The sequence below is a fragment of the Protomyctophum bolini genome (genome assembly GCF_963924005.1).
Source record: "Protomyctophum bolini genome assembly, chromosome: 23".
NCBI classification, from domain to species: domain Eukaryota; kingdom Metazoa; phylum Chordata; class Actinopteri; order Myctophiformes; family Myctophidae; genus Protomyctophum; species Protomyctophum bolini.
The window spans coordinates 15,015,180-15,027,679 of NC_137884.1; the positions used below are offsets into that span (position 1 = coordinate 15,015,180).

A 12,500-nucleotide genomic window follows, 5' to 3' on the forward strand; every position below is an offset into this window, starting at 1 on the left:
TTTAAAAATCCCACCTGTGTGAAGTGAGGGGCACCCTTACATCATCGTACATCATCATGACGTAAAATAGACAAAATGTCTATATTTGTCCGTTCATTGTCAATGGGAATGTAATGCTTGTGTAGGACAAAGTTTGTGCACACACACCAAATGCTGGATCTAGGAGGGGCCCTCCTCTTATCATCATACATCATCATACACCATCTCATTCCAGCCAATCACAATTTGCGTCCTCTCAATTTAGTGTTTGTGTTATGCAATGTTTGCGTTTACGCAAACACTCAAAGCTGGCCATTCATTGTCAATGGCATTCAATGGTTGTGTTAACACAATGTTTGTGCGTGCACAGACCCTCAAAGCTGGACATGCATAGGCAGGGCTAGCACCCCTCAAAAATAAACTAGGACCCCAAAGTGGGGTCCAGGGACCTAGACCAGGGTTCTGCATGGGGCATATTATTTTAATAAATAAACAAGTTAATATGGACCCGTGAGGGGCAGGACTCACCTCTGGCTTCTTAACTCGTCCCTCCTGGAAGGAGCAGGTTTGAGGGTCGTGGGTGCAGTCATGTCTGTACTTACACCAGTGACACTGGTACGGACTGCTGACGCACGACAAGCACCTGGTGGGCGACACACGTATACACAAAGCATTAAACACACACATCCTTATTATTTTAACAGTTTAACTTGATTATAATATATATTATTATATATACTACATAAATATAGGTTACATGCATTGACTGCATGCACATTTATAGGTTAAAATATCTACAATTGCATTGACTGCACACTGTTAGAGTCTAGTTTCTGATATATATGTCTAATGTATTGTTGATTTGTTATGAGGTTTAGTTTTCGTTTTTGTCTTTTGTGGAGGACCACAATTGGGGGGGAAAAGCACTCTGGCACCAAATACAATCAATCAATCAATCGTTCAATCAATCGATCAATCAGATAGGCGCTTCTGGAAAACCGCTATATCTGAACGACCGACACGATCAGTGACGTGCATAGTTTGATGGGTTCATCCGTGCAGAGACATGCATTCTATATATTTCGAGAATTTAGTAGATGAACTTTTCCTTCGGGGGGGAAAAAATACCAATAATAAGGAAGGATGGGAGACGTACGACTTGTGGACGCTGCAGTTGTAGAAGACAAAGCTGGTGTTGACGAATGCCAGACCCGTCTCCTTGGACTTGAGGTAGAGCTGCACTATCTGATGGTCACCTGGTGGACAGAGTAGGCATTACATCAGTTGGACAGAAAAACAAACAAAAACTATTTTACTCTGCAAGGCAAAGTCCATGAATGAACATGAGATAAACAGAGTTAAGAAAAATATAATGATGGCTGTTCTTAAGGGACAATTCTTTAACGGGATATTACCCATTCAAACTGGCTTGATTCAGTATTTAGATATCTGATATTTGTATCAGTAACTCCATTATAACGATGATAGATGGTGGTGCCCGTGGTGACTCATTCTACCCTCCACGCGAGGGGGCCATGTTTTATCATATTACCATAAAAAAAGACAAACTGAATTACTGAATTAGATGACAATATCAGTTACAAGAACCAGGGTGGTTAAAATGGAGCTTGCAGTTACAATGGGTTCATATAGAAAGGGGACGTGTCTGATACATTATTAAGTATATGTAAATACTGAATCAAGCAACATAAAAAGGCAAAAAGGCCTTTCTGTGTGGAGTTTGCATGATCTCCCTGTGTCCCCTATAGGTATAGGTAGTACTAGTACCCCCACAAAAAGCATGCAGTGATCCTGGTCTGCCGGGCTGCCTGATGAGGGGGAAAGGAGCTGGTGTTGTCTGCTTCAAATAACTTTATTGACATTGTCAACACCACCCCATGTTCTAAATGTCTCAATGGATGAGCAGGGAGACCCCCTCCACCCTCTGCACATGTAGTTACAATGTATTAACTATAGCAGAATGGTTTAAAATAAGACGTTCTATCCGTGCATGGCAACAAGCTACAGGTTCTTAACCTGTCGCACAGGAAAAGAAAGCTTCTAACGAACAGATGTTCAGTCTCTTCTGAAAGGCAATGTGTGCACACACACACACACACACACGTGCACACGCACGTGCACACGCACGCACACCCGCACGTGCACACACACTGATCAATCCCCATGAGTTAAAAGTCTTAAAAGACTGTCTGCCAACTGAACAAGGGGATTGAAAATACCATGTCTGTGTATGCACGGTGTGTGTATGCACAGTGAATGTGTGTGTGTGTGTGTGTGTGTGTGTGTGTGTGTGTGTGTGTGTGTGTGTGTGTGCATCCTTAAGTGCATCTGAGTGTCTACTGTACACGGTGTGTCCCTTTGTCTGCTCTAATGAAGGAATTCATGTTTAATTCAACAGAACATTCACATATCTAACCACTCCTTCCTCTAGTTACAGCTCCATCTCTCTCTCTCTCTCTCTCTCTCTCTCTCATCAATCATTGTAAAGCTCATGGTGACAATGGCTCTGTGTCCTAATTACCTGAATGTTACCTTGAAGCTGCCTTATACCTCTTGTCTTCTTTCCTCGACTAATGAGTGTGACCCTGTGTGTACGTGTGTGTGTGTGTGTGTGTGTGTGTGTGTGCATGCGCGCACACTTGTGTATGCGTGCGACATGTGTGCGTCTCACTATGCGCGTGGGAGTTTTTGGTCCCCACACGCATGGTATTAAACTGTCAAAGTTGACCTTGCGGGATCATTAATTCATGGCTAAGAATGATTGGTGGAGCAAAAGTCAGGGTTATTAACAGATTCAGGCTGGGATCAGGTATTCCGGGATTAGGTTTAAAGGCCTGATAGGTTTAAAGGCATATATATTGCATGGGTCACTGGACGTGATGCATTTCTGTACAGTACAGTTTGGTGTCTGGGTTAATCGAACTAAACGATTTAAAGGAGTTGTTCACCCAAACAATGACTTATTTACTATCAATTACTCACGCCATGAAGCCTGGAATTCACGGAGAACGTTTTGTGTTTGTCGGATTCCTCAGCTAATAATTTAGTCTCCTATAGAGCGTCGCAGTCCCGCCCCCTTTCATGACGACGCCAGGCCCAGGAAATAATTCCCAATGCATTTTTACCATAGACATTTCAAAAAGTATTTATTTAAAGACCTTTTAAGCGCCAACTCGATAATAAACACAATATTTTGGACCAAACAAATAATTACAAAGAACCCCCAAAAAATTGTGTTTGTTGTCATGATTTCTCACAACTCGAGTTGAGAGGCTTAAATGTCTGAAATGTCTATGAGGAAAATGAACGGGGAATCATTTCCTGGGCCCTGGTAGGGGGCGGGACTGCGACGAGACATTAGCATCATTCCGCTGGTCATCAAATGATTGGCTCAGGAATGCGACAAAAACGAAAAACATCTGCCTGAAATCAAGGCTCCATGGTGTGTGTAATCGATAGACAATACGTCAAGTTTTGGGTGAACCAACTACACCTTTAATCAATAGTGAGAAATAATCAATTTGAACAAAATAATCAAATTTGGGAGAACAAATTTAAGTTACAATTTCTTGTAGGTGTGCCATTTTTTTTGGCCAAGTTCTCCTCCAGAATAGAGATGTTATAGGGTTCAAATGGTAACCTTAACGCCCTGTTGAAGACCACCAATAGTGCATACAGTACATGGGCATCTGGCTCAAAACACAAACGCGCCGCAAAGCGACGCATTTGTGAGACGAGCGTGAGAGCTTGTAGATCGGGTATTTTTGCTACGACAGGAATATGCAATGTGGCCCTCTGGAGTGAGTGTGGAAATATTGTGGCCCTCTCCATCATCAAAGTTGCCCACCCCTGCTCTAGTGCATGGACAGTTAGTGTACACGCAGTGCGCATGGTCACAATTATCTAGAAGGCCTGTGGATATCCATAATCCGTGCGTAAATGAGCTGGTGCATGGTGATGCAATTCACATCATGCGACACTCACAGCCACGCAGGCCCTGTGTGTGTGTGTGTGTGTGTGTGAGTGCATGCACGTGTGCGTGCGTGTGCCCGGCAGGTCTTCTCTCTACTGTAATTTCATGGTGGCCTGAGTCCCTCCACCTCTCTATTACAGTCTATAAAGTTATCATTATTCATGCAGCGCTGCCTGAGCGCCAGCGGCCGCATGCGTGCAGTCTGCAGCCACACCGTCATCTAATCACTCACTTTATATTATCGCTGCTGTCAGGGAGAAAAGCTTGTACTGGATGTCTATAGTTCAAGTTTTTGCTTCCATGAATTAATGCCCAACTGCGTCATACACCATACGGTGTCACACAAACGTAGCAAAGAAATAGCAGAGACTTTTTGACACAATCTAAATGTCTCAATAGAAGAGCGGGAGACAAAATACAACCCTACCCCAATTGTATTTGTAAATTATATTGTATTAACATACATGTATTCACAACAAGGGTCTGTCTGTGGCCTTTTTATATATTATATACATACCAATGAAAGCAATTAACAAGAGCTTGTGACTCTAAAGAATGATTACAATGGATCCATTAAAAAAGAGGTTATTTATTTTTAAAAAGCCCTTTATTTCCTCGAAAGTAATGTTTTTTTTTTTTTTTTTTAATCACGCAGCTGCAGCGATTATGCTCCTATTTCCACAGTGAGATGATAAAACAACCGTCGACAAAACAATCTGTGAGTCACTAAGCACAGAAGCTGACAAGCAAACACAAGATGTAGATACAGTATCGTCGCTGTCGCTTTTTGTTTGTTTTTTGTAAATTACTGTGTCACACAAAAGCTGCAAGCATCAGGTGTAGCAAATTCGCCAGCTGGAAACGTGGCACAAAGTGACGCACTTTGAGCTTGTAGACTTGCTGCTTTTGATGCTACTGAATTAGAATCATGCATTTTGGACAATATTTCCACACAGAGTCAGACAGAGACCTTATTAGATACTCCATATTCTCCATATTCTCTCCTATTGAGTGAGGTGTTTTTATCTCCAGGATGGTGTCTTCATTATGCCGACATGAGAAGCCATCAGAAGCAGGGCAGTACAGATTGGGGGGGGGGGGGGGGGTCAATTAGACTGGGCGTAACCAAGCGCAGATAAGAGATGAATGAGAGGATGAAAATATCTCTCTCTCTCTCTCTCTCTCTCTCTCTCTCTCTCTCTCTCTCTCTTCAGACCCAATGAATATTGTCACAAATACTCCACCTTCTTTTGTCCCATGAAATGGTGTGGTAATGGTGACATGCTAATAGGGACATTTCTATAGAACATTGATTCCCAAACTATTTTTCAGGAAAAGTGTATATCTGTAATGGACCCATGAGGACCCAATCAATCATTATAAGTCCATATAACTCTATAGGGATGTCCGAATCGCATATTTTTGCTCCCGATCCGAGTCTGATCATTTGATTTCGAGTATCTGCCGATACTGGTTTTTCCCGATCCGGGCATCAAAATGTTTGTGTGATAGGATTTTTTTTGTTTTGTTTTTACATCACTTGAGTCCTATTCTTCTGAATGGGACATTAGCCAAAAAAAATGCAGATCTACAAGCTCACAACGCCTCGCTCAGGTTCAGGTTTCTCGTGCCAAATCTGAACTGCAGGGAAAAAATGCTTCCAGTATTGGTGCACCTGGTTCTTGGAACCACTTGCAACAAGATCTCAAACTGAATACCAGCATCTATTGGCCATTTTAGGAATGTACTTAAATAACCGTTCATTACCTGTACTGTGCACAACTGATTTTACTGATCGTTGTCAACATAATTATTGTCTTTCTTTGTTTATATTTCTGTGGAATCCCTCAATGATCTCCCAGAGAATAAAAAAAAAAGTTGAATGAATGAATGAATGAATGAATGAATGATCGGGTCACAGAAAAAAATACTGTACTCTGATTGTATACTTCAAACAGCAGGATCGGGTGTGTAACCATGATACATGTCTTTACCTAGTGGTGGAAAGTAACTAAGTACATTTACTAAGTTTTGAGGTATTTGTACTTTACTTGAGTATTTCCATTGTCCATTACTTTTACTTCTACTCCACTACATCTCGGAGGCAAATATTGTATACTTTTACTCCACTACATTTATTTGAAAACTTTACTTTGATTATTATCAAAATATTTGTATACATTTGAAAACTTGAAATGGGACATTCTGCATAAGTGAGTACTTTCTACGTTTTGGTACTTTAAGTACATTTTGATGCTTGTACTTTTACTCAAGTACATTTTTAATTCTAGACTTTTACTCGCAATGGAGTATTTCTATATTACACGTATTACCGTATTGATACTACTTTTACTAGTTCAACATTTGAGTACTTTTTCCACCTGCATGCTGCCTTATTTACCTTTGTCCACGATGATGCGCGGGACCTCCTTCTCAGCAGGAGAGAAGCACTTGATGCGGTTGCCCTCCACCAGGCCGTCCATCTCCGCAAGGTCCTCAAACGTACAGTTCACACCGGCCGAGAGCTCTGGGACATTGTGAGCCTCCAGCACCAGCTAGAGAGAGAGAGAGAGAGAGAGAGAGAGAGAGAGTCAGGAGGTGGTTTCCAAGTAGGACCCAAATGCGAGGAAGTCAGAATCTTGAAGTGGAAGTTTAATTAGACAGAGAGGTTTGCAGGAGAGCAACACTATCAAACGAACAGACATTGAAACCCAGGATACAAGACAATAATCCAACAGAGAACACAACCAAACACAGGGCTTGAATAGGCACACGATTAACAGGACACAGGTGAACTCAAATCAAATCAACACAAGGATTGGCTGAGGGGAAAACAAGACACAGGTGAAACAAAGAACCAAAGATCAGGGAAGGTGAGACAAGGCAGGAAACTACTACAAAGGAGGACAGGAAACACAAAAGCATCACTTCAAAATAAGTCTCAAGAACAACATACACAACACACAGAAGGCAGATCCTGACAGAGAGAGAGAGAGAGATCACATTTATTTTATAAGAAATCATGGCCCTTTTGAACATGACGTCACCATACCAAAAGAAATAAAAATCAGTTAAAACACGTAGTTAACAAGTGAAACCAACTGTTCCTCCACAACAGAACTGCTTGTGAATGAGGGGCACTCCTGTTAAGGTATTTTACCTTAACATCATTCATGAGTAGATAAAGTTCACTCTGATTCTGGCCTTTATCTGGCAAACGCCCCTCCGCTGAAACATGGATTTGACACTTGAGCTTGGAGCTTCTAGATCAGCTATTTTCAAATGGCCGAAATGTATATAGGGGCTGAAGTGGTTACTGTATATTTTCTAATAATAATCCAAATCTACAAAGTAACTAGTAACAAATAAATGTAGTGGCGTAAAAGTACAATATTTGGATCTGAGGTGTAGTGGGGCAGAACTTAAACGTATGCTATTGGAAACTGATAATACTCTTGAAAACGTACTCAGTTATACTTTGAACCACTGCCGGTGGCGAGCAGGGAGAGGGGGATAAAAAGAAGAAGAAAAAATAATGCAGATTTTTCTCTCTCCAGGTCTGAAAATGTGCTGTGTAAGCTGCACGCTCCCTCACTCTCTGCTGTCGTGTGACTTTAGAAGGGGGGGGGGGGGGGGGGGGGAAGAGCTTCTCCTTGAACAAGGAGAAAATAAAACACCGTGCTAGAGGAGGGGAGGGGGACAGGAGGAGCTTGGGGTTGTATTGATGGGAGAAAAGGGGAAAAAAGCATGCATCTGCAGCGGCGGGGATCTGGTCTGGGTGTCGGCATCCATTCATTCCAATGGTGCATGTGTGACGCACTGCACGCTTCTTCAGAGAGGAGAGGAGACGAGAGGAGAGGAGGGGAAGAACGGCTGACCTGAGCTGTTTTTATATTGGCTGTTTAATGAAAAGAAGGAAAGCCACGACTCCCGACATCACACGCACAGAGCCTCCCATTAAAGATGGACAATACGTGGCCAAGTCTCTCCTCACTCTCACACTCTCTTAACCCCGCACCCCGCATCCCCCTCTCTCACGGCCTTAACGCTCTCATCCTCCATTTATTTTTTATTTTTCCCTTTAAGGAACGGAACGAACGCCGCAGCCAGCCTAGAGGTTCTTCAATTACGTTGGAAGCCAGTCACTGCGGCAGGGCCGCACGAATATGAAGATAAGAGTGCGCGCACGAACACACACACACACACACACACACACACACACACACACACACACACACACACACACAGACACACACGTGCACGCCTCCTCCCGGTTCATATAATGCAGCGTACCTAATGCTATGGGATATGTGATGATGATGGGGTCGCTGTGTTTTTTTTCTGCGTTGCCATGGTGAAATGAAAAAAGAGGAAAAAAGAAAAGAAAAAAAGAAACACAATTGTGTCGAATATTATTCAAATGTGGCGAAGCCGCCATCTCATCTCATCCCCTCAATCACAGAACAGGGCCAGATAAGTCGGCTAGACTGATATGCACTGATATGATGAATGGGTTGCACACATTGGAGGCGTTGCTCTGTTAGAGAATGTAAATTACAGCATAAAGTGGTGTGAAACCGTGGCTGCCGCGCGGCGCTCCGCTGTTTCAGCCAGATGCTTGATGATGTGACTCACGCGCTCCCTCTCGTCACATCGTGGGGAACATTTGCATAAGATAAACGGCCTCTGTACTGCAAAAGAGACCGGAAGGGAAATGGTAAATATGATATAATTATGTGCTCTGTCTGGTAACTTAATTCATGTTGACCAAAATGTGTTATAAGAAAGTAACAATGTTCATTCTTTCTATTATCTATAGACCTAGACCTATACCTGACTAGACCTGACTACTAACTAATAATTGTCTCCACCAGGCCGAAGGCATGGGGACTGTTTTGCACTCCGTCCGTGTGTGTGTGTGTGTGTGTGTGTGTGTGTGTGTGTGTGTGTGTGTCCGTCCATCCCGTCGATGCCAAATGTTGCACACACACTCCCTCGATGCTAACGATGAATCTCTGCCCCAAACGTACTTTTCCACTGTCAGTTGATGCTTCATGAACAATATGAGTAAAATCGCCGGGTTGGTTTGTCTTTTTCTGGAACACAGTTCTTATGTCACTTATATGCCACCATGCATTCTATTTCTATTGAATTCCAAAAGGAAAAATAATGCTGTGACCCAGGGCGATATAGCGCCCTCTAGCGGCAGTGATGTCAGACTTCAGTTCACTATAATGACCACCAAGCAGGCTGTTATGTTAGGCAGAAAGTAGTCAAAACTTCACTAAACTTAACAAACAACCTTTTGTGTGAAAAAACATCTATTTCATAATTAAACTGAAATCCGTTTGACCCATTTTACAGTTTGACATAATGATGATGATGATTGTTTATTTATTTCCGTGTCCTGCACACAATGTGCCCAACCCTCATGGGTGTATAAGACACCATTTCACAATTGCATTTACAGCATGTTTACATTACATAATTCATGCATTTACAGCATGTTTACATTACATAATTCATTATATTACAACTCAGATTCATACAGAGTATACTCTGTCTTCTTTCCCAAGCTGGACAAATAAAATCTGCCACAACAAAAGTCCCTTTGGCAAAACATATCTCCATTTTACATAGTCATTTAGATCTAGGAAATCTCCACAGATATAAGAAGATCTTATTAACCAAAATATCCCTTAAGTCGTCATATTTGTAGCAGTAAAACAAAAAGTGAACTTCATTTTCAATGTCATCAAGATCACAGAACAGGCAAGATCTCTCTTCTTCAGGAGTGGCATTAAACCTGCCAGTCTCAAGTGCTAATGGTAATGTTCCTGACCTTATTTGTGCACAGAGAGATCATTGTCTTTTGTTTAAATTATACTTCACATAAGGTTCTACGGTATATATGTCCTTTATAAGGCAGTAGGTTCTCAACTTAGGTTTATACAATAGGTCCCTACACCAGTTTTCTTTATATCTGGAGAACATTGTATTTCTAATTTGATGAACATTACATTGTAATCTATTTTGAAAAATAAAAAACTAATCATTTGAATAAAATAAACTTAAAATAGACGTGAGTCTCTCCTGAGACAACTTCACAAGTCTATTCCATAGTCGTACCATTTCACATTTGTGATGCTTGATGCTCACATAATGAATTACTGTACGTGTGATTCTATTTTTTTAACTACTTATAATTAATGAGCTGGTTATGTAGGTTAAAAATAGATAGGAACACAGGAATAGCAAACTAAATTGAACCAGATATCTCTATAAATCAAGCTTACAAAACAAACACCAGGGGACATGAAGCCAAAAGATCAAAATTAATGATTTCTTTTCTCAAAAAAGAAAAAGAGGCTGGTTTCAAAGGCTAAATGTGAGACTAGGACTCCAGGGGAAGACCTCAGACTCATCCCTTCAGACAAATATTGAATAACACAAAGGGTCAAGGGTCTGCCGGAGGGCATGGATGGGATGTGTGCCCCCTGTACCACATCTGGGTGATGCCCGCTTACAGGGAAAAGGTTAAACACTCTCCAAAGGCAACACACACACACACACACACACACACACACACACGGAGGGCACATGCACGCACAGACACACACAGAGGACAAATGCACGCACACGCATACGGTACATGAACACACACACACACTTACTGTAGATGTGTGCGCATATACACATGTGGAGGGACAGAGACAGGAAACACATGCACACGCAAACTCACACACGCATGCGCACACGCATGTACACACACACACACACACACACACACACACACACACACACACACACACACACACACACACACACACACACACACACACACACACACACACACACACACACACACACACACAGAGACTCCATGAATATCATTAGAGGAAGGGTATCTCTGGGTAAACCAAACATGCTCTGCTGTGACACGCAGTCATCCAGGCTTGACCTCAGAAAACCAGACTGTTTATTTATGACATTCAGAATCATTTCTAAACATTCTATTTCAGTGATTCTCAACCTTTTCAGTACCGAAACCCCCAAAATAATCATATTTGAATCGGCCATTTTCACAATTGCTGCGTCTTTCATATTATCATTTGACAATTTGGTCAATGTTTGTCCTGTATTTATATAGTAGGCCTATGGTTTTATTTGTATTTATTTAATTAGGTATTAATTAAAAGGTCTCAGGCATATGCAAAGGCTCAACTTAAGTAACTTAGATAGCATTTCATGTAGACATATCACTATATATACTGTAGTATATATGCATATAGTTTCATTATATCGATATTCCACTGTTCTTAGTTTATGTATGATTCATGATGACTTTTTTATGTACAGTATACGTCGATTTTTATTCTTGCTTACTGTAAATACTGTAACTCTGAATTAAGAGCATCTGCTAAATGCCTAAATTGTAAATTGTCTTAAAAGTCACTTCACTGTCATCTGGGTACCCCTCATGAGAGAACCACTGCTCTGTTTGCTGTGGAAATTGAATTGACATGCAGCACCACTGAGGGCTCCAAGGTTGTCTTAACGTAAAAAAGGAAAATACAAAATGTAGTCTCCGCTTTCAATGCTGCAGGCTGACTAGCAATGTGACAAATACTGTCGTTTATCAAAGCATCAGACATTCATTTTTACAGCAACTTTGTCGAAATGATTACAAAAGTTGGAAAGCTATATGAGCCCCCACAGGGGATATTCAGTTTGGAATGAGAGCGCCAGGTACTCTCACGCACGCACGCACGCACGCACCGGCATGTATTACTATTCTTGTGAGGACATTTCATTTAGGACAACATTGAAAGTAGCTGAAAATATCCTAAAAATAGCAGATAAATAAGCTCACAAGCTTGTGAGGTTGAAGATCAGCTATTTTACTGGAGTGTGAAATCACCACAACTCTAAACCCCCTAATCCCAAACACGTTATATTATAATTCTAACCCCAACCGGAATCATTGTCCTAATTGTATAACTCTCTAAACCATTAAACAACCAGTTCTCTGGGGACCAAGAAAATGGTCCTCACAATGTCTATTTCACAAACTATGCTTGTGGGGAAACCATTTTCGTCACCGCTAAACCCCTTATCACTAAACTTCTTTGCCTTTTTTTCCACTATTTTGCTAAACATTTTTGAATACCGGTAGTTAAAAAGGCCAGTCTACAAGCTCACAACGTGTCGATGATTGGCTAGTTGAACTATTCAAAAATGTTTTTCAAAATAGTAAAAAAAAGGCAAAGAAGTTCAGGGATACGAAAATCGAGCCCACAGTCTCTCTCCCCAAATGCCCTTTCGTGACTTCTTGGGACAAAAATGGCCCTCACACGTATAGACAACACGTGCACGTGCATGTGTGTGTGTGTGTGTGTGTATATAGTGTGATCCTCTGCCGCAGGATGAGATCTCGAGATTGGTTGAACGCATGTCATATCCAACATGGTGTGTGCGTGTGTGTGTGTGTGTGTGTGTGTGTGTGTGTGTGTGTGTGTGTGTGTGT

General features: G+C 41.6%; 1 protein-coding gene across 2 annotated transcripts in view; it reads right to left on the minus strand.

Annotated features, from left to right (window-relative positions):
• Positions 1-12,500, minus strand: part of plxna4 (plexin A4) — a 313,281-nt gene that overhangs the window by 79,056 nt on the left and 221,725 nt on the right. For both annotated transcript variants that reach the window (XM_080757088.1, XM_080757089.1), the window contains 3 exons: positions 6,375-6,528; positions 1,136-1,235; positions 508-622 (listed from right to left, as the gene is read on the minus strand). In XM_080757088.1, the coding sequence (XP_080613214.1) occupies positions 508-622; positions 1,136-1,235; positions 6,375-6,528 (369 nt within the window). The remainder of the gene's footprint in view (positions 1-507; positions 623-1,135; positions 1,236-6,374; positions 6,529-12,500) is intronic.